General features: G+C 43.1%; 1 protein-coding gene and 1 non-coding gene across 2 annotated transcripts in view; both read left to right on the top strand.

Moving 5' to 3' along the window:
- The first annotated feature begins 6,961 nt into the window (after positions 1–6,961).
- EIF3A (eukaryotic translation initiation factor 3 subunit A) overlaps positions 6,962–27,971 on the top strand; it is a 46,657-nt gene continuing 25,647 nt past the window's right edge. The window contains exons 1-9 of the mRNA XM_031015054.3: positions 6,962–7,737; positions 14,446–14,636; positions 14,805–14,941; positions 15,329–15,492; positions 17,253–17,452; positions 18,675–18,883; positions 22,774–22,945; positions 27,015–27,119; positions 27,502–27,600. Coding sequence (XP_030870914.1) covers positions 7,689–7,737; positions 14,446–14,636; positions 14,805–14,941; positions 15,329–15,492; positions 17,253–17,452; positions 18,675–18,883; positions 22,774–22,945; positions 27,015–27,119; positions 27,502–27,600 — 1,326 coding nt within the window. The 5' untranslated portion in view covers positions 6,962–7,688. The remainder of the gene's footprint in view (positions 7,738–14,445; positions 14,637–14,804; positions 14,942–15,328; positions 15,493–17,252; positions 17,453–18,674; positions 18,884–22,773; positions 22,946–27,014; positions 27,120–27,501; positions 27,601–27,971) is intronic.
- Positions 27,232–27,362, top strand: LOC115936122 (small nucleolar RNA SNORA19). The gene has a single exon (XR_004071702.1). It is a non-coding gene; the product is annotated as a small nucleolar RNA SNORA19 (small nucleolar RNA).

Genomic DNA, 27,971 nt, shown 5'->3' with positions numbered 1-27,971 from the left:
CACCACCACGCTCGGCTAATTTTTGTATTTTTAGTAGAGACGAGGTTTTGCCATGTTGGCCAGGCTGGTCTCAAACTCCTGTCTTCAGGTGATCTGCCTACCTTGGCCTCCCAAAGTGCTAGGATTACAGGCATGAACCACTGTGCCCAGCCCTAGAGATTCTTCCTTTTCTTTTTTTCTGAGACGGAGTCTTGCTCTGTCGCGAGGCTGGAGTGCAATGGCGCAACCTGGGCTTACTGCAAACTCCGCCTCCTGGGTTCAAGCGATTTTCCTTTCTCAGCCTCTGGAGCAGCTGGGATTACAGGCATGCGCCACCACGCCCAGCTAATTTTTGTATTTTTAGTAGAGACAGGGTTTCGCCATGTTGCCCAGGCTGGTCTCGAACTCCCGACCTCAGGTGATCCGCCCACCTTAGCCTCCCAAAGTGCTGGGATTACAGGCATGAGCCACCGTGCCCGGACCTAGAGATGATTTCTAAAGCTATAAGCTAGAACCAACTAATGAGCATAGTTAGAGAAAGGATGAGGTCCAGGGGCTGAGCCCTGGGATATTTCAATCTCAGAGGTCACAGAGATGAGAGAACAGCAAAGAGTAGTTAGCGAAGTAAGGAGAACATCAGGAAAGGCTGAGTGGCGGCCAAGTGAAGGAAGTATTTCAACGACATGAAGGGGTCACCCCTGCATGTGAGAGATGGAATCAAATGCATTGGTGTATAGGGGTTGGCTTGAGATAGGAGCCCCAGACTGCAGAGTGGGAGGAGGGAGAGAAGGCAGAGCATCTGAGCACAGCTGCAGGTGTGAGTTGGGGGAGAGATGGCACGGTGCCAAAGTTCTCTTCTAGCTGCCCCACTGTTTTCAGTGCTATGGGAAAGCAGGATATGGCTGAGAGTAAAGTAGAGCAAGGAGCATCAGGGGATTGGAGAGAGAGGAAAAAGTATGAAACAATCATCTGGGAGAATGGGATAGGGCCGAGAGAAGTTTAATAGGATGGCTGGGCAGCAACAACGTGCTTGTTGAGGCCTGTAGTCTTGAATTTAAGGTGAGACCTGTCAACGTGCTTATACATTCTTCTGTGGCCACATTAGGCTGCAGGCAAGGTGTAGGTGGAGGGTTGGATTTGACCAGGGTTGGGATTTGCTGAGTAGAATAAAAGGAGAAGTGAGGAAGAAAAGAACAAAACTGTAGAATCTGAGTGGGAAAAGGGGGAAACAGAGGCCATGGGAAATGAGGGGCAGTGAAAAGGAAGCAGAATTGATAAAGGGATTGTAGGTCCCGGTAAACAGAAGGGTCATTAGAGTTGGAGCACAGTAGAGTTAACAATAGGAGGTGGTGGCTGAAAAGCGAATCTTGAAATTGAGATTTTGAGAACTAAGATTTTTTTTTTTTTTTTTTTAGATTGAGTTTCGTTCTTGTCGCCCAGGCTGGGCAGTGGTGGGATCTTGGCTCACTGCAACCTCCACCTCCTGGGTTCAAGCAATTCTCCTGCCTCAGCCTCCCGAGTAGCCGGGACTACAGGTGCCTGCCACCATGCCTAGCTAATTTTTTTCTATTTTTAGTAGAGACGAGGTTTTGCCATGTTGGGCAGGCTGGTCTTGAATTCCTGACCTCATGTGATCCGCCTGCCTTGGCCTCCCAAAGTGCTGGGATTACAGGCGTGAGCCACCTCGCCCCGCCAGGAACTAAGATCTTTATTCTTTTATTTTATTTTAGTTGAGATGGAGTCTTGCTCTGCCATCCAGGCTGGACTGCAGGGTGTAACCTTGGCTCACTACAACCTCTGCTTCCCAGGTTCAAGCAATTCTTCTGCTTCAGCCTCTGGGGTAGCTGGGATTACAGGCATGTGCCACCATGCCCAGCAAATTTTTGTATTGTTAGTAGAGATGGGGTTTCACCATGTTGTTTGCCTTTTTATTTTTGAGACAGTCTCGCTCTGTTGCCCAGGCTGGAGTGCAGTGGTGCGATCTTGGCTCACTGCAACCTCTGCCTCTCGGGCTCAAGCAATTCTCCTGCCTCAGCCTCTGGAGTAGCTGGGATTACAAGTGTGCACCCCACCATGCCTGGTTAATTTTTGTATTTTTAGTGGAGATGGGGTTTCACCATGTTGGCCAGGCTGGTCTCGAACTCCTGATTTCAAGTGATCCACCCACCTTGGCTTCCCAAAGTGCTGGGATTACAGGTATGAGCCACTGTGCCTGGCCCTAAGATTGTCTGACAAGGCCTAGCATGGGGGTCTGCAAACTATGGCCTGTGGGCCAAATTTGGTCTACTGCCTGTTGTTTTTCAGCCTTGAGCTAAGAATAATCTTTGCATTTTAAAATATATGGCTGGGGGCGGTGGCTCATGCCTATAATCCCAGCACTTTGGGAGGCAAAGGCAGGTGGATTACCTGAGGTCAGAAGTTCAAGGCCAGCCTGACCAACATGGTGAAACCCCCATCTCTACTAAGAATACAAAAATTAGCTGGGCGTGGGGTGCATGCCTGTAGTCCTACCTACTCGGAAGGCTGAGGCAGGAGAATCAATTGAACCCAAGAGGCAGAGGTTGGCAGTGAGCCAAGATTGCGCCACTGCACTCCAGCCTGGGCAACAGAGCAAGACTCTGTCGCAAAAAAAAAAAAAAAAAAGATACACACACACACACACACACACACACACACACACACACAAAGACTATTATCCCTTCAGCAAGCACAGTTGCTCAAAAAGTTGAAGACATTGCCTCTTGGCTCACAAAATCTAAAATATGTACCATCTGGCCTTTCACAGAAAAAGTTTGCTGACCTCTGTCTAGACTCTAGGGTATGACCATGTGTGTGAGTGGCTGAGGTAAGGCAGAGGATCCAACTGTGAAGGTCAGGTCACAGGTGGTCACTGATGCCACCTCCAGGAGTCAGTGGCTCAAGGAAGGAATACAGCTGCCTGTGAGGGTTGCAGGGGTAGCAGAGTGCTCAAGAATGGGCGATGATGGAGTTAACGGTTGCATGAGCCAAGAGCACAAACAAAGGGGCAGTTCAGTCACCCCTTGGCTGTCAGGAAAAGCTTTGCAGAGGAAGCCTTTGAGCTGAGGCTTGAAGTACTGGCAGCAGATAGTGGGGTGAAGGTGGGTGGGATGGGGAGGAGGAAAGGGGTATTTAGGTATAGGAAAGCCAGTATCTTTTTTTTTTTTTTTTTTTTTGGAGACAGAGTCTTGCTCTGTCACCAGGTTGGAGTGCAGTGGTGCAATCTCGACTCAGTGCAACCTCCGTCTCCCGGGTTCAAGTGATTCTCCTGCCTCAGCCTCCCAAGTGGCTGGTACTACAGGCACCTGCCACCACCCTGGCTAATTTTTCTATTTTTTTAGTAGAGACAAGTTTACCATCTTGGCCAAGTTGGTCTCGAACTCCTGACCTCAGGTGATCCACCGCCTTGCCCTCTGAAAGTGTTAGGATTACAGGCGTGAGCCGCCACGCCCGGCTTACTGTGCCTGGTACATGAAATGCACTTGATAATGGTTTGTTGAAGGAATGTATTACTGTGAACCTTAGTTAACCTCTTTGAAATTCATTATGCTCATGGGGTACAAATACCTTCATTACGCAAACTTGTAAATAAAACTAGAAATGTGAAGACACTTTGTAAATTGTAAAACATGTTACTTGTTTTAAAGCTGTATGATACTATGTTGCAAATATGTATAATGTAGTACCTCCATTGTGCTCTTAACAATTGTCTTTCTGGGAATCATGTTTACTCCACTCAAGTCAGAAAAAAACCCTAAAACATCATATTAATGATCCAGTCATATGTAATACAAAAGTAATTTGATTAGTTAGAAAAAACCCTGAGCCTGATTACTTCCTCTTACCATTTCCCAAAGTGGTTTCTATCATCTTCAGGTTGCCTGTTTTCTACTAAGTAAGCATTAATCGACAACAAATAATTACCCTTTTCTCCTGGCCCAGATTAGATCCTATCTTGTTGCTCCTTGTGTATTCATTTATTTTCACCAGTGAATCATTAACTCCTGGAAAGCAGGCATCTTGATCTTTTTATCTTCTGCATCCAATGGCTGTTAGCTGGTACTGAATATTTGTTGGTAGATTTTTTTTTTAAATTTATTTTTATTTTTTGAGACAGCGTCTCACTCTGTGGCCCAGGCTGGAGTGCAGTGGCTCCATCTTGGCTCACTGCAACCTCCACCTCCTGGGTTCAAGCAATTCTCCTGCCTCAGCCTCCTGAGTAGCTGGGACTACAGGTGAGCGCCACCACGCCCGGCTAGTTTTTTTTTTTTTGGTTTTTCATTTTTGCATTTTTAGTAGAGACAGAGTTTCACCAGGTTGACCAGGCTGGTCTCGAATTCCAGAAGTCAGGCAATCCGCCTGCCTTGGCCTCCCAAAGTGCTGGGATTACAGGCAGGAGCCACTGCGCCTGGCCACCTTGGTTGAATAGGTAAATTTATCCTGGAAATTGATGTTACACCTTTATTCATTCCCAAAATGCCACTAGACTGTACATAATTTTATTTAAATACACATATATGATCATTTGTTATATTACTAAATGCTTTATATACTTTAAATAATTTGAAAGGCAAAAGGATCAATATGTAGGGATATTGGATTTCATTTTATCTCCCAAGTTTCTCTGTTTTTTTTTTTTTTAATACAGAGTCTCGCTCTGTCCCCCAGGCTGCAGTGCAGTGGTGTGGTATCGGCTCACTGCAACCTCCACCTCTCGGGTTCAAGTGATTCTCCTGCCTCAGCCTCCCAAGTAGCTGGGACTACAGGGGCCTGCCACCACGACCGGCTAATTTTTGTATTTTTAGTAGAGACAGGGTTTCACCATATTGGCCAGGCTGGTCTCAAACTCCTGACCTTGTGATCCGCCTGCCTCGGCCTCCCAAAGTGCTGGGGTTACAGGCGTGAGCCACTGCACCCCACCTATCTCCCACGTTTCTAGTGTTTGTGTTGTTGTAGGCATACCAAATAATGAGTAATAACGAATGAGGCCATTTTACTTTTTTTTTTTTTTTGAGATGGAGTCTCGCTCTGTTGCCCAGGCTGGAGTTCAGTGGCACAATCTTGGCTCTTGCAACCTCCACCTCCAGGGTTCAAGTGATTCTCCTGCCTTGGCCTCCCAAGGAGCTGGGATTATGGGCACGTGCCACCATGCCCAGCTAATTTTTGTATTTTTAGTTTCACCATGTTGGCCAAGCTGGTCTCGAACTCCTGACTTTGTGATTCGCCCGCCTCGGCTTCCCAAAGTGTTGGGATTACAGGCGTGAGCCATCATGCCGGCCCATTTTACTATTTTCTTTGAGAAATGATAACGTAAAGTTATGAATGTCAGCAAGCTTTTTTTCTGATTTTTTAGGTCAACTTTATTTTGTTTGCATCTCTCTATGGGCTGCTAAATAGTTCTCTGTCTACATCTCGTAAAAGAAGTATGTGCTCCTATGTTTCACTCTTTAATTTTGACTTAATTATTAGATACACAAACAAGTCTCTTGATCCTGCCCATAAAACAGTTCCTATAGCTTCTCAGTACTTGTTTTTATATCAACCCTGCCCGGCTCTTATTTTTTTGTTGAGTAAGCTCAGACACATAGAATGGTCTAAGCGTTCTGGAGGACGAGCTCTCTGAAATTAATTTTAAAATAAACTTCTTTAGAATTTGTGATTTTTTGGGTCCATGTCTATATTTCCCAAATCTTCTTTCTTTATAGTGATCAATTTAGATAAATAGAAAAACCTCTCCTGTAGTAGAACAGTTCATGTTGAAAAATAAAAAAAAAAAACAAACCATCTTTGTGGAGGCAGAATGAGGGGGAAATGCTTTTTGTGTGTATATCCTGTGGTTTTCTCATTGTTTTTTTTTTTTTTTTCTTTTTTTGAGACGGAGTCTCCCTCTGTCGCCCAGGCTGGAGTGCAGCGGCCTGATCCTGGCTCACTGCAACTTTTGCCTCCCGGGTTCAAGCGATTCTTCTGTCTCAGCCTCCCGAGTAGCTGGGATTACAGGCGCCCGCCACAGCGCCCAGCTAATTTTTTTTTTTTTGAGACGGAGTCTCGCCCTGTCACCCAGGCTGGAGCACAGTGGCACGATCTAGGCTCACTGCAACCTCTGCCTCCCGGGTTCAAGCGATTCTCCTGTCTCAGCCTCCAGAGTAGCTGGGATTACAGGCGCTCGCCACCAAGTCCAGCTAATTTTTTGTATCTTTAGTAGAGACGGGGGGGGGGGGGGTTCACCACGTTGGTCAGGCTGGTCTCGAACTCCTGACCTCGTGATCCGCCCGCCTCGGCCTCCCAAAGCGCCTGGATTACAGGCGCGAGCCACCATGCCCGGCCGATTTCCTCATTCATTAATTCACATATCTCGTCTATTAAATGTGTAATACATTGACAATAATCTATTTCACTGCTGCCTTCTAAATTTTCCTTCTGGGCTGGGCGCGGTGGCTCACGCCTGTAATCCCAGCACTTTGGGAGGCCGAGGAGGGCGGATCACGAGGTCAGGAGATCGAGACCATGGCGAAACCCCGTCTCTACTAAAAATACAAAACATTAGCTGGGCGCAGTGGCGGGCGCCTGTAGTCCCAGCTACTCGGGAAGCTAAGGCAGGAGAATGGCGTGAACCCGGAAGGCGGAGCTTGCAGTGAGCCGAGATCGTGCCACTGCATTCCAGCCTGGGCGGCAAAAAGAGACTCCGTCTCAAAAAAAAAAAAAAAAATTTTTCCTTCTGAGCTCACCTTTATTTCGTACCAAGGGCTTGAGAATTAGATTCGGTTCAAATGGTTTTCAAATTCTAGGTAAAGTACTTCGTCTGCGAACATTAAAATTGTTAAGCAACAATAAGAGGGCCTCTCTGATTTTTTTCACTAACACTAATTTTTCTTAATTTGTTTGTGACGTGCGCTGTATGTAAAAAGTGACGACACTCCTTTCCGTGTGTTTTCAAACACCAAGCAAGTCTGCTGTGCTCCAGGGCGTTTCGCCCTTTGCCAGGTCGCTCTGTCCCCATTCGCCCCCTCTGAGAGCCTCCATTTCTCAAGGCAATCCCTGTGACACAAACTTTTTACTTTACCAAGATATAAAAGAACCTTGCTTGTTTATTTTAGGCGCCACTCTTCCCCATGATTGTCTCTCCCGGTTGAGCGGCGCCGACCTGATGACACCTGCTCACTGCGTTTTCGTTAAACTCAGCATTTTCACGTAGCCAAGACAGGCGACTCCCAGGCTGGATGGGACCTTACTGTAACTGTACGACTCCGCACAAGTCGCTTTGAAAACCAATTTGCAGACGTTTGCTTGTTCTCCAGACAGAAACTCTGACCCCACACTCACCCTTCCCACCCTAATTCTCGCTCGAAGATTGAAGAGCCTGTGAACTGTCTCCCTAACGCTATCCAGGACAGGACCAAGACGGGAACTGGACCTTGCCCACCTAGGACTCCGGCGCCGCCACGTCTGTCGGCGTGCGTGACGCCAGCGCGCTTGCGCGCACGGAGACCCGCCCCCTACATCCGGGGCCTGGGCGGCAGCAGGGCCGCCGCGCGGAGGTCACGTGGCTCCTTCCTTTCCGTCTCTGGCCGGCTGGGCGCGGGCGACTGCTGGCGAGGCGCGTGGGACCTTACGCTGGTTCCCCTTCGTCTCCTCTCCCGGCCCGGGCCACTAGAGAGTTCGCTGACGCCGGGTGAGCTGAGCCTGCCGCCAAGATGCCGGCCTATTTTCAGAGGCCGGAAAATGCCCTCAAACGCGCCAACGGTGAGTAGCTGATCGGGGCGCGCCGGGCTGGGGCGGCCCGAGGCCTCCGAGGTCGAGAGCGCGGGCCTGCTTCCCACTGCTCCGCCGCCCGGCCCGCGCGGGGAGAGGAGACCGATGCGTCCTTCCCGCCGCTGTCCCAGCCGGTGGTTGGGCATGGGTTTCCTTCTCACTCTATCGACTGGGGTCTGGGAGGCGCGGAGCCCGGAACCGTCGCCCCAGGGGCCCTTCCTTCCCCCTGCCGCCTCCGGGTGCGTCGCGGGGACCGCAGCCCGGGAGACAGCCCCTACCCGGACTGGAGCTCCCTCCTTGCTGCCTGCGTCCGCTGGCTCTCCAGGTCCCTGGGGCTTTGGTCTGCTTAGGGCCTGCGTCCCCGGCCGCCATCTGGGAGTGCCGGGGAGTAAGAAACATGGCTCCCTCCCGGGGACAATGCACGCGAGAGCCTCGGCTCCACCTCCTGCCCGGGCCGGGAGCCCTACGGACCCACCCCCGGCCTTCCCGCAGCCACCCCCGCTCTCCAAGCCGCGCTCAGTGCTTTGCTGGGTCGGGGTCCACTTACCCTTTACCCAGCTGCTTTATATCCACTTAGGGGCCTCTGACCCATTTAACCTGATTCCTGTTGTTTTGTTTTGTTTTGTTTTTTTTCCTTTTTTCTGGCATTGATTAGAAGCAGTCCGAAAGCCTGTTTCGAATCACTGGAAGTTGGAATAGAGTTAATGTAAAGGGACTTCAGGTCTCCTCTTAAAGATAACGAAACAGGCCTGGAGAGAGGTTTCCCCAAGGTCACTCCGGGAGTTGTTGAGCCAAGAGACTTAAAACCAACGTCTCTTGACATCCAGATCAGTCCTTTTTTCTCTTTTTTTCTGCCACAGTGCTGCTGTCTGCGATTTCTATTTCTATATGTGTACTTCAGCTATTGGCGCTTGAGGGAAAAACTTGTGTGCCCCGATCTCTCCAAGGCATTTATTACATTGGCGTTCTGGGGATGCACATGTTCTTGGCTAGGCTCTGGGCTTAAGAAACTTTGTGTAGGGTTTTTTTTTTTTTTTTTCCCTCTAAACGGACAATTTTTCTAATCGTTAGGGCATGGATAGCTCTTATTTTCATCCTTCCTTCACCGAAATAGAAGTTTCGGGTTTTACCCATGTTGTAGATGAATATACCTTGTGAGTTAAGTTTTATGTTTGGAGAGCTTATTTTGTTAGCTTCTTTGAAAATTCATCTTATGAAAAACGGCAGTTTGAGTCAGCACATAAACTGATAATCTGGCAGAACCAGAGATATGTTGGTCATATACTTTTTAAAGTAAAAGTAACACTTTTTGTCGGAGAGGGAACTGGTCTGTGGAATAGGATAATTCCACATCGTGTGGAATGGAGTAATTGTTTTAAAAACCCATTCAAACTACAACATAGATGTGAGCACTAATTCATTCTAATGATAACCAGTGATCTAATGGTTAGAACAGACAAGCAGTTTTAGGATGTTTATTAATACATCGGAAAGAAGAGATTGAAATGGAACTTTGTCACTATAAACCAAACTGTAGCAAAGTTTATGACTTTTCGTCGTTTCGAAAGTTAGAATTTGTAGTATACAAAATGATTTGCATGAAATTACTACTCTGCATGGCTGTTGTCGATGTTTTACAGTCATTTGCATGCTTTGCCCAACAGGTATTTTTTTTCCCTTGCTAGTAGGCCAAAGCATTATAATGGCCTACATATTACATATTTGGTGTGTTCGGGCCTTGTTTCCTTTATCGCTTCTCTTTTTGGAACCTTCATAAGAACTTCATATAGAAAAGATATGTAATGTGCATCAAACATTTTTTTCCTGTTTCTAAATTGACACAGGCTTGATTCATGAAGGGCAGGTTAAGGAAAGGATCTGAAATTAAAGTAGGCAAGATGAGGGACACTGGGGGGGAAACTTGAGTTTTGTTTGTGTAGCTTTTTAAAAAAGACTGTGGGGACGCCTTGCTTGCAGCCCTTTGAAGCTGTTGGATGGGGATGCATGCGTTCCCTTCAGAGTAGAAACTCATACCTTTGGATCGTGAGGGATCCCTTCTCAAAGTGAGCACATCGTGGATGGTCCAGGGCACTGCTTCCAAAACATAAGTGAAGGATCAAAGGGCATTCCCCTAATTGGAAATAATCTTTTTATCTGAATGTTTTACATGTAATATTTGTGATCCTAACAATATTTAGACCTAATCTATTGCATTATCTTAATAAAATGTAAATAAATTTAAGTAGAATAGTCGTTCAGGTCACCCTAAGCATATATATGAGCAATTTTTTGGGGAAAAATTATAGTAGTCATTCAGGAAGGTGAGAACTTGGACCAGCAGTTACAGGCAAGAATTTCGTATCCTGTAATCATTTGGAGAAGGCCCCTTTTTCATATTATATCGTTAGTAGTGCCAAACTAACTGCTGCTGACCTTATTATAGTTTATGTTCTACAACCAGTGCCTTTGAAAAATAAAGCTATTAAGGCCACAAATTGAGTAACATAGCGTATCCATTTGGTCTGTTGCACAAGTAAACTAGCAAACATCAAGGGCTGATGTAAACTTCTTTATACATACTTTCAGTAATGAATTTGAAAGGTATGCTCCAAATGCTCACCCATCCAGTAAGGTTTATAATTCTAGATTTTAATTTTTATTTCTATAATATTAATCTGGAAGTCAATATTTAAGTATTGAAATAGAACCTTTAGTTTATCATAGTTCTTTCCAGTCTCAAAAGCTTCCCCCGGGCACTATTAAATAATTCAGAGGAGGCCGGGCGTGGTGGCTCATGCCTGTAATCCCAGCACTTTGGGAGGCCGAAGCGGGTGGATCACGAGGTCAGGAGATCAAGACCATCCTCACTAACACGGTGAAACTGTCTCTAGTAAAAATACAAAAATATTAGCCTGGTGTGGTGGCGGGCACCTGTAGTCCCAGCTACTCAGGAAGCTGAGGCAGGAGAATGGCATGAACCCAGGAGGTGGAGCTTGCAGTGAGCTGAGATTGCGCCACTGCACTCCAGCCTGGGTGACAGAGCGAGACTCCTTCTCCAAAAAAAAAAAAAAAAAAAATTCAGAGGAACTAAATTCTTGTATATAAATTAGGACAAAGGCAGAAGACTCACTGTCATGGATTATGAAAAATCTGTTCTCATTCCAACTATTTATTTATTTATTTATTTATTTGAGACAGAATCTCGCTCTGTTGGCCACTGGAGTGCAGTGGCGCTGTCTCGGCCCACTGCAACCTCCGCCTCCTGGGCTCAAGCGATTCTCCTGCCTCAGCCTCCCAAGTAGCTGGGATTACAGGTGTGTCCCACCATGCCCAGCTAATTTTTTAATTTTTTTTCAGTAGAGACGGGGTTTCACCATATTTCCCAGGCTGATCTTGAACCCTTGGCCTCAAGTGATCTGCTCGCCTTGGCCTCCCAAAGTGCTGGGATTACAGGCGTGAGCCACCGCACCTGGCTAAGGAGTCAACTTTTAATTGGCTGTTCGGGAAGTGAAAAATGGTTTCAGTTCCATCTCTAAGCAAGCCCTTTTTAGATTAGGAGTTGGATGCAATAGGTCATTTTAGTGCTGCTGCTGTGATTTTCTTAAAGTATAAATTCCATTAAACGCATTTACTCCCAAGTTTTTTGCTGATAAGAGACTGTTTTTGTTAGTTATGAAGAACGCCTAATGTACTGTTACATTTTCTTTTTTTTTTTTGAGACAGAGTCTCTCCCTCTATTGCCCAGGCCGGAGTGCAGTGACGCAATCTTGGCTCACTGCAACCTCCGCCTCCTGGGTTCAAGTGATTCTAAAGTCTCAGCCTCCCGAGTATTTGGGATTACAGGCATGCACCACCATGCCTGGCTAATTTTTGTGTTTCTAGTGGAGACAAGTTTTCACCATGTTGCCCAGGCTGATCTGGAACTCCTGACTGACCGCAAGTGATGCCTTGGCCTCCCAGAGGGCTAGGATTATAGGTGTGAGCCAGGGCGCCTGGCTGTATTGTTACATTTTAGAAAATAACCTTACATGCACTATAGGAGAAGACCAGAAGACTGCAAGTTTTTTCCCTCCCACCCCAACCCCTGACAGCAAGGAAAGGCTTATTTCAACAAAGTATCTAGTTATATATTACATCTTTGTTTCATTTAGTAAGTTTTTTTTTTGATAGTAAGATTGACTCAGTGAAAGATGGACTTTTTCATGCAGTGGTGAAGGGTTTTGTCATTATTTGCATGTGAAAAATGTGATTTCATATAAGGTATTGTGCAAAGATTTATTTCAGTATGTTTTGTGATTTATCCTGTAGCAAACTTTTTTTTTTTTTTTGGAGACTTGTTGCCCAGGCTGGAGTACAGTGGCGCTATCTCGGCTCACCGCAACCTCCGCCTCCTGGATTCAAGTAATTGTCTTGCCTCAGCCTCCCAAGTAGCTAGGATTACGGGCGTGCATCACCATGGCCCAGCTAATTTTTTGTGTTTTTAGTAGAGACGAGGTTTCACCGTGTTAGCCAGGATGGTCTTGATCTCCTGACCTCGTGATCCACCCGCCTCCCAAAGTGCTGTGATTACGGCATGAGCTACTGCGCCCGGCCATTATCAGGTAGCTCTTAAAAGAAAAAGTATTGGCTGGGTGCGGTGGCTCACGCCTGTATCCCCAGCACTTTGGGAGGCCGAGGTGGGCAGATCACAAGATCAGGAGATTGAGACCATCCTGGCTAACACGGTGAAACCCCGTCTCTACTAAAAATACAAAAAAAAAAAAAAAAAAAAAGTTAGCCAGGCGTGGTGGCGAGCCCCTGTAGTCCCAGCGACTCAGAAGGCTGAGGCAGGAGAATGATGTGAACCTGGGAGGTGGAGCTTGCAGTGAGCTGAGATCGCACCACTGCACTCCAGCCTGGGTGACAGAGCGAGACTCCGTCCAAAAAAAAAAAAAAGTCTTTTTCCAAGGAAGATAAACAATGATATTTTTAAAAAGGAGATATATATATGTATATATATAGTGTTTTAAGCCCCCCCCCCCTTTTTTTTAGTGTAGTGTTTTAGTTCCCCCAAATTATTTTTTAAATGTTCATTGGGAAGTTTGTGTGTGTGTGAAATTTGCAATTAATGAATGTTAAGATGAATTTAACCAGTTGACTTAGGTTAAATAACCTCTTTCTCCCCCAGTCTATTAAGTGTACAAAAGAAAATAAAAGATGAGGAAATTTAAGATGAATTTTAGCCTTGGTCAGAAATAATGTAATGGTAAAGGTATTGCTTTTGACTGTATTTCAAAACAAACAATATATATAAAACTTAAAATTGGAACTGGATTTTGAAATGTTACCACATAGAATGCCTTCGGGCTCAGGGGATAATAAATTCAAAAGAATATAAGTTGTCTGGGCATGGTGACCCATGCCTGTAATCCCAGCACTTTGGGAGGCCAAGGCGGGTGGATCACGAGGTCAAGAGTTCGAGACCAGCTTGGCCAAGATGGTGATACCCTGTCTCTACTAAACATACAAAAATTAGCCGGGCCCTGTGGCGGGTGCTTGTAATCCCAGCTACTCAGGAGGCTGAGGCAGGAGAATCGGTTGCGGTGAGCTGAGATCACGCCAGTGTACTCCAGCCTGGGCGACACAGCGAGACTCCATGTCAAAAAAAAAAAAAAAAAAAAGGTTATTTTGCTTTGTATTCTATTTTTTTTCCTTTTTTTTTTTTTTTTTTTTGAGTTGGAGTTTTGTTCTTGTTGCCCGGGCCGGAGTGCAGTAGCGCCATCTCAGCTGACCGCAACCTCTGCCTCCAAGGTTCATGTGATTCCCCTGCCTCAGCCTCCACAGGCATGCACCACTACGCCCTGCTAATTTTGTATTTTTAGTAGAGACTTGGTTTCTCCATTTTGGTTAGGCTGGTCTTGAACTCCCAACCTCAAGTGATCTGCCCTCCTCGTCCTCCCAAAGTGTTGGGATTACAGGCATAAGCCACCGCTCCCGGCCCCATTTTTCTATTTTTTTATTTAAAAAAAAAAAAAAAGAATTTTTTAGAGCAGTTTGAGATTTCGAGTGTTGCAAAGAGAGTGCATAGTTTCATTGACACCACACCCACTTTCTCCCATGTTGATTTTTATTTGTAACAACTAATGAACCAATACTGACACATTATTTTATTTTATTTTATTTTTTTTGAGACACGGAATTTCTCTTTTGTCACCCAGGCTGGAGTGCAATGGTGCGATCTCGGCTCACTGCAACCTCCGCCTCCTGGGTTCAAGTGATTCTCCTGCCTCAGCCTCCTCAGTAGCTGGCACTACAGGCACATACCACCACGCCTGGCTAATTTTTGTATTTTTGATAGGGATGGGTTTCACCGTATTGGCCAGGCTGGTCTCCAACTCTAGACCTCAAGTGATTGGCCCACCTCGGCCTCTCAAATTGCTAGGATTACAGGCATGAGCCACTGCGCCCGGCCTGGAACTTTTAAATCACAGTGGAATACAGTGAAATTCAGTTTTACTTGTAGATCATATTTCAACACAGTACAGGTCTTTCTATTGTTTTACTTTTGATAATTATGGCATAGCTTTAGAAGTCAAAAATAAATGTAACTTGGTAAAAAGTTGGTAATGAGTTGGGGAATTGAAATAGCTGTTTAAAAAGGTAAAGTTTAGACTCTTGTATAGTGTACATAACTAATTTTAATTCTTCTGAATTTTTCAGAATTTCTTGAGGTTGGCAAAAAGCAGCCTGCTCTGGATGTTCTTTATGATGTTATGAAAAGTAAAAAACATAGAACATGGCAAAAGATACACGAACCAATTATGTTGAAATACTTGGAACTTTGCGTGGATCTTCGCAAGAGCCACTTGGCAAAGGAGGGGTTATACCAGTATAAGAACATTTGTCAACAGGTACAAACGGAACTGGGTTGTATATTTTTAACAAGTGTTTTTAGTAATCTGCCGAAGAACTTAACTTTTGAAGTGAATATATTGTATTTCTCTTAAAATTTGCCTTTAAAACATCTTACGGTTCAATGGAAAAATAAGTTCTGAAGAGTTTTTGTATTTTTGGATTAGGTGAACATAAAATCTCTGGAGGATGTTGTTAGGGCATATTTGAAAATGGCAGAGGAAAAAACTGAAGCTGCTAAAGAAGAATCTCAGCAGATGGTCTTAGATATAGAGGATCTAGATAATATTCAAACTCCTGAGAGGTATGTGGGTTAGACCTCTAATAAATGCTTTGATAGTTAACTTGGTGTTTTCTTTTACATGGGTCTTCATTTCCTTTTGAAGTAGATGTTTATCAGAAAAAAAATGCAAATCTTCGAAGTTTTAAATGCATAGTAACCAATTAATTTAGGTAGGTAATAAAAATTCATAGAAGTGGAAAATGACAGCCTTAAGATAGAAGGGCAAATACCAATTTAAATGAACATAATGCAGATTGGGAATTCAGGGAGTAGAGAGTGACACCTTTGCAGTGTGTACAAATTGTGGGAAGAATTTGCACTGTTTTCTGATGAACATTGTTTTGGTTTTTAATCACATGGCAAAGTGGGAAACTGTCTAAAATTGTATTCAACATTTTTTCTTTGTAGTGTTCTCCTAAGTGCTGTAAGTGGTGAAGACACTCAGGATCGTACTGACAGATTACTTTTAACTCCGTGGGTTAAATTCCTGTGGGAGTCTTACAGGCAGTGTTTGGACCTTCTTAGAAACAATTCTAGAGTAGAGCGCCTGTACCATGATATTGCCCAGCAAGGTAAGATGAGAAGATCAAATCTGAGTGAAGTGCTTTGAAATTGACTGAGGAGTAAATTTTCTGAAAAGTACTTAAAATGAACTAGTTTTTATCCTTATTGAAATGTTGGCATTCACATGAGTATTAAATGACTGCGGCCAGATGTGGTGGCTCACACCTATAATCCCAGCACTTTGGGAGGTCAAGGTGGGTGGATCACTTGAGGTCAGGAGTTCAAGAGTGGCCTGGCCAACATGGTGAAGCCCCTTCTCTACTAAAAATACAAAAAATTTAGCCGGGCGTGGTGGTGTATGCATGTAATCCCAACTACTCAGGAGGCTGAGGTGGCAGGATCGCTTGAACCCAGGAGGCGGAGGTTGCAGTGAGCCAGGATGGCACTGTTGCACTCCAGCCTTGGTAACAGCAAGACTCTGTCTCAAAACAAAACAAAACCAAAATGACTGAGTACGGAATTTGTTTTACTCTTTAAAGGAGTTTTGTGTGAATTGTATTTTATTGATATCTGAAAGATCTTTTTTTTCTTTTTACACAAACATCAGTAATAATGAAAGACATTTTAAAGTTATTTTGGAATTCTCTGTATAACTGAAAAAATAAACTTTTCCATTTTTTTTTTTAGTAAACTTGAGTTCTCTACTTTTGTTTTTTTTTTTTTTTTAATTTATTTTTATTTTTTAAAAAAGAGCTGGGATCTTGCATTGTTGCTCAGGCTGGTCTCAGACTTCTGGACTCAAGTGATCCTCTTGCTTCGGCCTCCCAAAGTGCTGGGATTACAGCTCTGCCCAGCCTGAATTTTCACTTTCTTTCTTTTTTTTTTTTTTGAGACAGAGTCTTGCTCTGTGGCCCAGGCTGGAGTGCAGTGGCGCAATCTCGGCTCACTACAAGCTCCGCCTCCCAGGTTCACGCCATTCTCCTGCCTCAGCCTTCCCAACAGCTGGGACTACAGGCGCACGCTGCCACGCTTGGCTAATTTTTTGTATTTTTAGTAGAGACGGGGTTTCACCGTGTTAGCCAGGATGGTCTCAATCTCCTGACCTTGTGATCCACCCACCTCGGCCTCCCAAAGTGCTGGGATTACAGGCGTGAGCCACCGCACCCAGCCGAATTTTCACTTTCATACAAGTAAATTTGGACTTTTTGATAGCTGTTGATACAAATATTAACTTGAAGTTAAACTGCATCTCTGTTTTAGGCCTGTTAAGATAGACATACCTATTTTTAAGGGGAAAGGAAATCTAAAAAATAATCTAATAGTGCATATGTGACGGTAAAAAAATTAACGTGTCCTTTTAAATGACAGAACAAGTAGTTCATCTGTAATCAGTTGAAATTAGGTTACTATAAGCCCTGAATTTGTATTATGTAGTTTTAATTAGTACAGAACCTTGTTTCTTACTATGTAAGTTAGATATCAAAGTTCATTATATTTCATACTAGATTTTTTTACTCCTAGGATTTAAAGTGGTGGGTCTTTGAAAGGTGACTCCTAGATCTAAATTCTAGTTTCCCATTTGTAAACTCTGCCAGCACCACATTTTAGTTGTAAGCAAGGACCAGTGATTATGTCTTTGGTTTTGTTAGGGTTCACTCAAAAAGGTAGTCTGGATGAAATAAGTTGATTCTCATTGCATCACAAAGACTAATGATGAGTTTGGTGAATCCTGTTAAAACAACTGATCTTAATGTGTGAAATAAAACCTATTCAAATATTTAAGTAGATAGTGGAAGGTACCTAATATATTTTACAATTATGCTTATAGCTTTCAAATTCTGCCTCCAATACACGCGTAAGGCTGAATTCCGTAAACTGTGTGACAATTTGAGAATGCACTTATCGCAGATTCAGCGCCACCATAACCAAAGTACGGCAATCAATCTTAATAATCCAGAGAGCCAGTCCATGCATTTGGAAACCAGACTTGTTCAGTTGGACAGTGCTATCAGCATGGAATTGTGGCAGGTATGTTGGAGCTATTAGCTTTTCTTCCTAGAAATAATAGTCTGTGTTACTTTTCTCCCCACTTAATGAGTAGCTTCATCTTGGTTAATTTCAATAAGGTAAGGAATTAAAGTTGCCTAATGGACTGGGAAAAGTTCTGAACAAGAAATCTCAAAATATTTTGTTTCTAGTTGCCTTCTATGAATTCTGGAGCAAACCATATAATCTCTTTCAGACCCAGTTTCTTGACATATAAAACAATACATTGCCAGTGCTGCTCGAAGTGTGGTTTCATGACTGGTGTCATGTGTAAACTGTCTGGTCTGTGATGAAATAAGTATAGAGTAGAAAAGCATATGCAAAGTTTCTTAGTAGCAATTTTATTGTAAATTTTGTGTGTGTTTACTCTGATAAAAAGTGAGCTTTTTCTGTTTCATTTTTGTGGTAATTTTTTATTTTATATTCTTCGGTAAGAGGTCAGAAATTTAAAAAAAAACCGAATCCTTTACTACTGATTGTTTGGAGAAGTGCTGCTGTAGATTATTCTAGATTTCTTAGTGGTGCTTTAGCTGCCTGTCTTGCATTGGAGATCTTGATGGTGGTAGGAAGCTAGTCCTCTCCCTGGCCCTTTTTCTCTAAGAATCCTACAAAGACATTCCATATAATTTTGTAGTCATGTGACCTTGAAGTCTTTTGTATATTTGACGGACAATATTTGATTGAAATTATAGAGGAAGAAACTAAAAATTGGGAGTCTTTGAGCAAAGTGAAAGTGTGATTTGATGTCTTGTTCTTGCCCATGTTTCGTTTTCTATAGGGACACCCATCTTAAAATACTACCTGTAGAAGATAAGTAAACATGCTCATTATAGAAAAAAATCCATAAGTTAAAAGAAGAGAAATATTCATCCATTATCTTATCACTCAGAAATAACCTGTTGTATATCCTTCTAGATTTTTTCTTTATATTGCCCGAAGTGATGGGATAATATGCAAATATTTTCTTGAGTCTGCTCTGTCTACTTCCCATTATTTCCTAAAGAACTTTAAAACGTTTAAGGAGTTAGTGTTTTTGTAATTATGACAGTTTTCTAAAATAGATATACATGAGTAAAGAGAACCACACAAAGGTATTTTATTTGCTATTTTTATGTTTTCTGTGTTGTAGGTTTCATAGAAATTTGAATTAGATTTTTTTCATGTTATAGAATGCAATGACTTTAATTTATACTCCTAATTTTAGGAAGCATTCAAAGCTGTGGAAGATATTCATGGGCTATTCTCCTTGTCTAAAAAACCACCTAAACCTCAGTTGATGGCAAATTACTATAACAAAGTCTCAACTGTGTTTTGGAAATCTGGAAATGCTCTTTTTCATGCATCTACACTCCATCGTCTTTACCATCTCTCTAGAGAAATGAGAAAGAATCTCACACAAGATGAGATGCAAAGGTAAAAATGTTATACTTGGATAATGTTGAAATTCTGTAACAAATATCGTCTATTATATGACATGGTATGTTCTAGGCCATGGTTTCTCAGCCTCTGCACTACTGACATTTTGGGTTGGATAATTCTTAGTCGTGGGGCTGTCCTGTGTACTGCAGGTGGTTTAGCAGCATCCCCAGCTTCTATCCATTAGATGCCAGTAGCAACCACCGCCAGTTGTGACTATTACAGACGTCTCAAGACATTGCCCTTCCTGAACAGTATTCTTGGACTTTAGTAGTTGGTCTTGAACTCCTCACCTCAGGTGATAAGTAACTCCACTAAAAGCCCAATTGAGAAATGTGAATATTAGGAAAAACACATTTAACGGATGAGCTTTCTATCCACATACAGGTAGAGTCTATTCTCAGAACAAATAGAAAATTAAGAAAAATACTTTTTTTTTTCCTTTTCTTTTTTCTTTTTTTTTTTTTTTTGCAAGACAGAGTCTTTTGTTGCCCAGGCTGGAGTGCAGTGGCACGATATTGGCTCACTGCATCCTCTGCCTGCTGGGTTCAAGCGATTCTCCTGGCTCAGTCTCTGGAGTAGCTGGGATTACAGGCACCCACCACCATGCCCGGCTAATTTTTGCATTTTTAGTAGAGACGGGGTTTTACCATATTGGCCAGGCTGGTCTCCACTCCTGACCTCATGATCCACCTGCCTCTGCCTCCCAAAGTGCTGGGATTACAGGTGTGCGCCACCGTGCCCGACTTTTATTTTATTTTATTTTATTTTTTCTTGAGACAGAGCCTTCGCTCTTATCGCCCAGGCTGGAGTGCAGTGATGCGATCTCACTCCGCCTCCTGGGTTCAAACAATTCTCCTGCCTCAGCCTCCTGAGTAGCTGGGATTACAGGTGTGCACCACCATGCCTGGCTAATTTTTTGTATTTTTGGTAGAGATGGGGTTTCATGATGTTGGCCAGGCTGTCCTCGAACTCCTGTCCTCAGGTGATCCTCCTGGTTCGGCCTCCCAAAGTGCTGGGATTACAGGTGTGAGCCACCACGCCCGGCAGGGTAAATACTTCTATCAAGTCATTTTTTCCTGATTGCAAAATATTAAGTGTAGAATATTTGGGACATGTTTATTCTCATATAAATACATATGAATATAAAAGGAAGGGTCTATAACCCAACAACCTATAGACCATTTTTTCCCTGTGCTCCACACGTTCAGAGAAACTTCTCTAGCAACAAACTATAGAAATGAGCCCCGAAGGCATAGTCTTCCATTTTATTATTTTTAACGTTACGTATAACCTGTTTTCTGTCACTTAAAAAAAAATACATTTCTGGCCGGGCACAGTGACTCATGTCTGTAATCCCAGCAGTTTTGGGAGGCCAAGGTGGGTGGATCACTTAGGGTTAGGAGTTCAAGACCAGCCTGGCCAACATGGCAAAACCCCGTCTCTACTAAAAATACAAAAATCAGCTGGGTGTGGTGGTGCATGCCTGTAATCCCAGCTACTCGGGAGGCTGAGGCCGGAGAATGGCTTGAACCTGGGAGGCGTAGCTTGTGGTGAGCTGAGATTGTGCCACTGCACTCCAGCCTGGACGATAGAGCAAGACTCCATCTCAAAAAAAAAAAAAAAAACGCTATTGGACTTAGGCAACACACATACCACCTGTTTTCTTGTATTGGTCCAACAATTATTTTGTTATCCAGTAGAATTATGTACAGCAAATTGTCTTTCTTATGTAAAACTATTTTAGAGCAATTCATGGGACCAATTAAATGAGTCCCACTAGTATATTTTCTTTCTTTCTCTTTGTTCTCTATTTCTTTGCTTTCTGATACGGTCTTTCTTTCCTTTCTGATATGGTCTTGCTTCCTTGCTCCGGATGGAGTGTAGTGGTGTGTTGTAGCTCACTGCATGCATCCTTGAACTCCTGGGCTCAGGCAATTCTTCCACCTCAGCCTTCTGAGTAGCAGAGACTACAGGCGAGCGCCACCACGTCCAGCTAATGTTTAATTTTTTTTGTGGAGGCAGGGTCTCGTTATGTTGCCCAGGCTGGTCTGAAAGCTTCTGGTCTCAAGTGATCTACCTGCCTCAGGCTCCCAATGTGTTGGGATTTATAGGCATGAGCCACTGCGCTTGGCCACTAGTATATTTTCTTAGAAACTCTTGAGGATGGTGTCCATTACGGCATCCACTGTCACTTATATAATTCACATCCTTTTTTTTTTTTTTTGAGAACGAATTTCACTCTTGTTGCCCAAGCTGGAGTGCAATGGCGCAATCTTGGCTCGCTGCAACCTCTGCCTCCCGGGTTCGAGTGCTTCTCCTGCCTCAGCCTCCCGAGTAGCTGGGATTACAGGCGTGCGCCACCATGCCTGGCTAACTTTTTTTGTATTTTTTTTTGTATTTTTAGTAGAAACGGGGTTTCACCATGTTAGCCAGGCTGGTCTTGAACTCCTGACCTCAGGTGATCCACCTGCCTCGGCCTCCCAAAGTGCTGGGATTACAGGCATGAGCCACTGCGCCTGGTCCACATCTGTTTGTTTTAAGGAAAAACATGTTCTTCCAGACACATAAGCTTGCCTTCAGAGAGTACTACAATAATAGTGAGCATTAGGCTGTCTAGCTCTTAGTACATTATTTGGTTTAATCTTTGCAGTAGCCTTATGACTCAGAAAATTAAGTATCTTGCCTACGGTCACAGTCTTGGAAATGGCAAAGGGGAGATGCTAGCCCTTCAGCTCCAGGGCTCGCAGTCTTTGGGGTCCTGCCATGCTCTGAATGCAGCCTGACTTCTTGTCTTTCAAGGATGTGAAAATTTAGCTCCTGGTTCTTGTCTCCCCCTCTCCCTCACTACCATAATAGTGTTCACTTCTGATTCCTACAATTTTTTTCTCCCTTATTGCCACTTACTTCCTTAGGTTTTTTTGTTTTTGTTTTTGTTTGTTTTTTTTTTTTGACAGTCTTAACTCTGTCCCCCAGGCTGGAGTCCAGTGGCATAATCTTGGCTCACTGCACCCTCCGCCTCCTGGGTTCAACTGATTCTCCTGCCTCAGCTTCCTGAGTAGCTGGGATTACAGGCGCCTGTTACCATGTCTGGCTAATTTTTGCATTTTTAGTAGAGATGGGGTTTCACCATGTTGTCCAGGCTGGTCTGGAACTCGTGACTTCAGGTGATCCGTCTGCTTCGGCCTCCCAAAGTGCTGGGATTACAGGCGTGAGCCACTGCGCCTAGCCATTTCCTTAGTTTTTAAACCTGCCTTAATTTTGTAAGGAAGTCTGGGGTATATGAATGTGCGTTTTCTGTCATTTAATCACAATCTTTTTCGTTCTTTTTTTTTCTTTTTTGAGACAGAGTCTGGCTCTGTCGCCCAGGCTGGAGTGCAGTGGTGCTATCTTGGCTCACTGCAAGCTCCGCCTCCCGGGTTCACGCCATTCTCCTGCCTCAGCCTCCTGAGTAGCTGGGAGTACAGGCGCCCACCACTACGCCCGGCTAATTTTTTGTATTTTTAGTAGAGATGGTGTTTCACCGTGTTAGCCAGGATGGTCTCGATCTCTTGACCTCGTGATGCGCCCCCCTTGGCCTCCCAAAGTGCTGGGATTACAGGGGTGAGCCACCGCGCCCGGCCAATCACAATCTTTTTCTGAAGCTAGAAAACACTGACAGTACTGAGTGGATACATGAAGTCCTGATTCTCCAGGTATTCGTTTAAACACAGCCCATTTCTCTTACTTCCATGCTTTGATGGAATAATATTTGTGAGTATTGTGCACCATGGTGATGTACACGTTCTGTCACTAGCACGCCTTACCGTAAGATTAAAGAGAAGTGCTTTTCTGCTTACCAAGTATCATTTACAAACCTAACAGATTTAAAACTTTGTTCTCCATAGAATGTCTACTAGAGTCCTTTTAGCCACTCTTTCCATCCCTATTACTCCTGAGCGTACGGATATTGCTCGACTTCTGGATATGGATGGCATTATAGTTGAAAAACAGCGTCGCCTTGCAACACTACTAGGTCTTCAAGCCCCACCGACACGAATTGGCCTTATTAATGATATGGTTAGTATTAATTTGAGGATTTTTGTAGCTTTGGGCAGAAAACTTTGTGGTCAGGTTTAATAACTTATGATTAAATACTGGGAATTCTGATTCAGTGCCAAGGGTTGTGATGTATGGACAGGGAAGCACTGGTGTCAATCACTGTTCACTTGAGGTAGTTCCGCCCCAGTGGGTGAGCAGGGGTTAAATTGGTGGGAGTTTTGATCTAGCAGGACTTGGGTTGGCTCTGGGGAATACCGTGGGCCAGTCAGTAAGAGAAAAAGTAATGATGGGCAAGAAGAGTCATGGCTTATTTCATGGGGGCTCTAGGAAAACTAATTAAGCTGTGTGTGGTAAATATGAAGAGGCTAGGTGTATTAGTATGTTTTTGCACTGCTATATATACCTGAGGATGGGTGTGGTGGCTCACGTCTGTAATCCCAGCACTTTGGGAGGCTGAGGTAGGTGGATCACCTGAGGTCAGGAATTCAAGACCAGCCTGGCAAACATGGCGAAACCCGGTCTCTCCTAAAAATAACAAAAAATTAGCTGGGCATAGTGGCGCACACCTGTAATCCCAGCTACGCAGGAGGCTGAGTCAGGAGAATCGCTGGAACCCGGGAGGCGGAGGTTGCAATGAGCTGAGATCGTGCCGCTGCACTCCAGCCTGGGCGACAGAGTGAGACTCCTTCTCAAACAAACAAACAAACAAAAAAGAAATATCTGACACTGGGTAATTTATAAAGAGGTTTAATTGGCTCATGGTTCCACAGGCTGTATAGGAAGTATAGTGGCTTCTGCATCTGGGGAGACCTCAGGAAAATTACCGTCATGGTGGAAGGGGAACGGGAAGCAGGTATGGCTTATACGGCTGGAGCAGGAGGAAGACAGAGGGGGAAGGTACCACACACTTTTAAACAACACCAGATCTTGGGAGAACTCTTACCATGAGGATGGGCCTACGGGGATGGTGCTAAATCATTAGAAATTGCCCCCATGATTTAGTCACCTCCCACCAGGCCACACTCCAACACTGGAGATTACAGTTGAACACGAGATTTGGGTGGGTACACAGATCCAAACCACATCACTAGGGGAGAAGGTAAGGTAGACTTACCTTCAGTGTCTGATGTTCAATGTCTGAAGAACTAAAATATTTTCAATTTTTTTCTCTTTTAAACTTTCATTTGATGTTACTAAATAGTATGGACTTAATTAGGGTTATTCAGTGAAATTGTATGTGAAATACTTTTTAAAATGCAGATTTCTAGGTTTTACCCAGCAGATATAATACAAAAGTTTTAGAGTGTGGAGCCTAAGACGTGTTGTTGTTTTTTGAGACAGGGTCTAGCTCTGTTGCTCAGGCTGGAGTGCAGTGGTGCGATTTCAGTTCACTGTAACCACCACCTCCCAGGTTCAAGTGATTCTTCTACCTCAGCCTCCCAAGTAGCTGGAATTACAGGCATGCACCACTACAGTGGTTTTTTGTATTTTTAGTGGAGACGGGATTTTGCCCCGTTGGCTAGGCTGGTTGTGAACTCCTGGCCTCAAGTGATCCATCCCCCTCGGCTTCCCTAAGTGCTGGGATTACAGGTGTGCCACCGTGCCGGCCAGATTTGTGTATCTTTTTAGTGTTTCACATTGATGGAATCTTCTATTCAGTGGAAATTTGTTGAGTGCCTGTTATGTGCCTAGCAAGTGAAACTGAAGGCAGAAGTTGTATTCTAGGGGAGCTGAGATTCTGCGGATTCTTATCATAATAGTCTGACTAGGTTATTAAAATCACCTCCAGTAGATTACTTTGGGGTAAGAGAAAGAGGGATAAGTACTTGGCTGTATGTTTACCAAAAACGGAATTTAAATCATTAACAGTCCCTAATTCATGAATAGAGCAATAAAGAAATAAAAAAGATAATGGCAGGCTCTCTTAGATATTTTTGAAATGTATTCTGAGGAAACACCTATATTCACTCTGATAAAAGCTAGATAAAAGGCCTAAATTTTCTGCAGTAGTCAATTTAAGAACAAATAACTTTTCTAGATAGTGGCATTTTTCTTTTGTGACATAGTAATGCAGATTCACTTTGTAGTTAACTTTTGCAAAGAGTTCCTGCAGAGCAGCTTTTTTTCTACTTTGTATTCCTCCATGTTTTTTTCTGCTGCCACTGCCCACAGAGTTCAACTTTCTGTTTATGGGACCGATGTAGGACTCAATGTAATAAAGCAACAGCAGTGTCTTGAGAAAGAAGTTTCATTAGCAAATAAAACATTTGCTAATAAAAAATTTGCTTCTAATTTTTAAAGCTGAAGAAATGTGCCACACTGGAAGGATAATCCACGTCACCTTGTTAAAGGTGATCTAGGCTAGGCGTGGTGGCTCACGTCTAATCCTAGCACTTTGGGAGGCCAAGGCGGGTGGATCACTTCAGGTCAGGAGTTCGAAACGAGCTTGGCTATCGTGGTGAAACCCCGTCTCTACTAAAAATACAAAAAAAAAAAAAAAAATTAGCGAGGCATTGTGGTGCATGCGTGTAATCCCAGCTACTCGGGAGGCTGAGGCAGGAGAATCGCTTGAACCCGGGAGGCATAGGTTGCAGTGAGCTGAGATCGTGCCGCTGCACTCTAGCCTGGGTGACAGAGCGAGACTCCATCTCAAAAAAAAAAAAAAAAAAAAAAAGGTGATCTCTTAGACTTAGATTTAATATACTGCAATATGTTGTCCCAGAAGCGAAAGACATTTACAATTGGCTGGAAGTAGAATTTGAGCCACTAAAACTCTGTGAGCAAGTCATTTGGTGATCACTGATGGGTAGCATTGTACCAACAACTAGGGCATCTAGATTAGGGTCCTCATTGTGCCCACAGAGTGTAGACTTTTAGAAGGATACCAGTTAGTGTCAAGTGAATGGATTAGCTGACTGCCAAGAGGCATTTATCAACTTGAGTTGACCATATATCCAAGGTCAATACCTGAGCGTTAGGCTTCCATAACCAAATTTATGAGACAGAGTGATTCCATTATCTCAGGAAAAGACTCAAACATTCCTAAGAGTGACTTTTAAATCAGAAAGTAAACCAATCATGTATTTTAGTGAGAAATATAATTTAGTAGATTATGGCAGCTTTTCACATTTCCCTATTCGGAAGGGGAGCTGCATGAAGAATCTAAAATAACTTGATAGGAATGAAATTAGAGCTGGGAATTTTTTTTTTTTTCTCTTAAAGGCAGATTCTAAGTTAGGGAATTTTATTTGTATGCATATACCACACCTTATTGCAGTAAAGATATATGGATGCTTATAAGGAGGAAGTGTTAGAATGTTGTAGGATTTCAGCCTTGTACCCATTTTACATTAGAGTTAACCTTAGACCTGAGTGCTCCCATGTGTGGGCGCCCTCCTTGCTTGGGGATGCGATCTGCCAATATTTGCCTCAGTTTTGTCACCCACTCTCTATGGGTACACACTTTTTGCTTTGCTCTATCCCAGCAGTTATTTTCTCCTTGGGTTAACAGTTCCTAAAAAAATGACATATTCCATGGTAAAATTGAAGTCCATGTAAATGGGGTGATATGTGAAATTCTTTTCTCACAGTTATGTTTGTGAGATTTATTCATGTGTTCTATGTAGCTGTTCTTTTTTGAGCATTTTTGTTTATTTTATGAACACACCATATGTGAATTCTCCCCAGTTTGGGGCTATTAGAAATAGTGCTGCCATGATAATTTTTGTGTGACAATTTATATAAAAGTAAAACTGGTATTTTCCTTGTTATTGGTAATAAAATATTCTATTGGCCACAGTAGTTGTCTTTGTGAATATTTAATTGGCTGTAGTTGTGTTTTTTAGAGTTTCATTTCCTTTTTACATACTTGTGGGGCTTTTCATGGTAGGTTAGTGTGCATAGTGTGGGGCAAAAGACCCAGCATAGTTGTACTTTGGATTCATTTTTGGTAAATTTAGAGGAGGTTGAGGCTTGATGATTTTTTAAATCATTTTCCAGATTTCCAATGCTATCATTTATACTAAGTTCAGAATTTTAGTTGGAAAATTTCCTTTGGCAGTTACATCTTTTGTTTTGCTTACTGTAGGTCAGATTTAATGTACTACAATATGTTGTCCCGGAAGTGAAAGACCTTTACAATTGGCTTGAAGTGGAATTTAACCCATTAAAACTCTGTGAGCGAGTCACAAAGGTAAGCCTTTGTATTTAAGTTCTGGTTGTTACCACAGAGTTGGCCTTCTTGCAGTTTTGGGTTGTATTCATATTTGTTAAGAGAGAAGTTTTGTCCTATGTGTTGGAATTCAGTGCACATTTCATTGTCTTTTTTCTTTATTTCAAGAGGAAAGATATGTATCTGATGTGCTAAACAAACCTTTGGAGGTTAATTAGCAGCATGACTAATTTAGCCATTGCTGCCAGTCACCTTCAAACAAGTATCAGTAGCTTCATGATACATTTTGTATTTCTTTGCATTGGATGATGTTTTTGTATATTAAAAAAACAAAGAGTTTTAGATGTTTTAGTATCTCTTATGTAGAAAGTGTGATTCTCTTTCAATTTAATGGATTTTATAGGTTCTAAATTGGGTTAGGGAACAACCTGAAAAGGAACCGGAATTGCAGCAGTATGTGCCACAACTGCAAAACAACACCATCCTCCGCCTTCTGCAGCAGGTAAAAATAAAAAAATAAAAAAAGTTTTGTGATTTTATGTGCTCATCATGAAACTAAAAACTGGAAAAATCTAGAACTGCCTGGGAAGTGAGAACCTCCCCAAGTTCTGCCCCTGGCAAAAATTAGTCTATTTATTAATTTGAAAATCAGAATTATTATATTTACATATTTTGTAACAGACGCTTTTTTTTTTTTTTGGCCGAACACTGTCTTTGGGCATTTTTCCTTGTTAGTAATGTAGGGCTACCTTATTCCATTTAAGGTACTGTGGTGTATTTATTCAGACTCTCTTGATGAAAACCTGTATTCCTAGATTTTTTTTTTCCCCTGTTAGAAATCTTGTAGCATTGAGCATCTTTCATACATGTATC

The sequence above is a fragment of the Gorilla gorilla genome, chromosome 8 (genome assembly GCF_029281585.2).
Source record: "Gorilla gorilla gorilla isolate KB3781 chromosome 8, NHGRI_mGorGor1-v2.1_pri, whole genome shotgun sequence".
Classification (NCBI taxonomy): domain Eukaryota; kingdom Metazoa; phylum Chordata; class Mammalia; order Primates; family Hominidae; genus Gorilla; species Gorilla gorilla.
The sequence above is the reverse complement of the archived record's forward strand: the minus strand, read 5'-3'. Positions and strand labels throughout refer to the sequence as shown.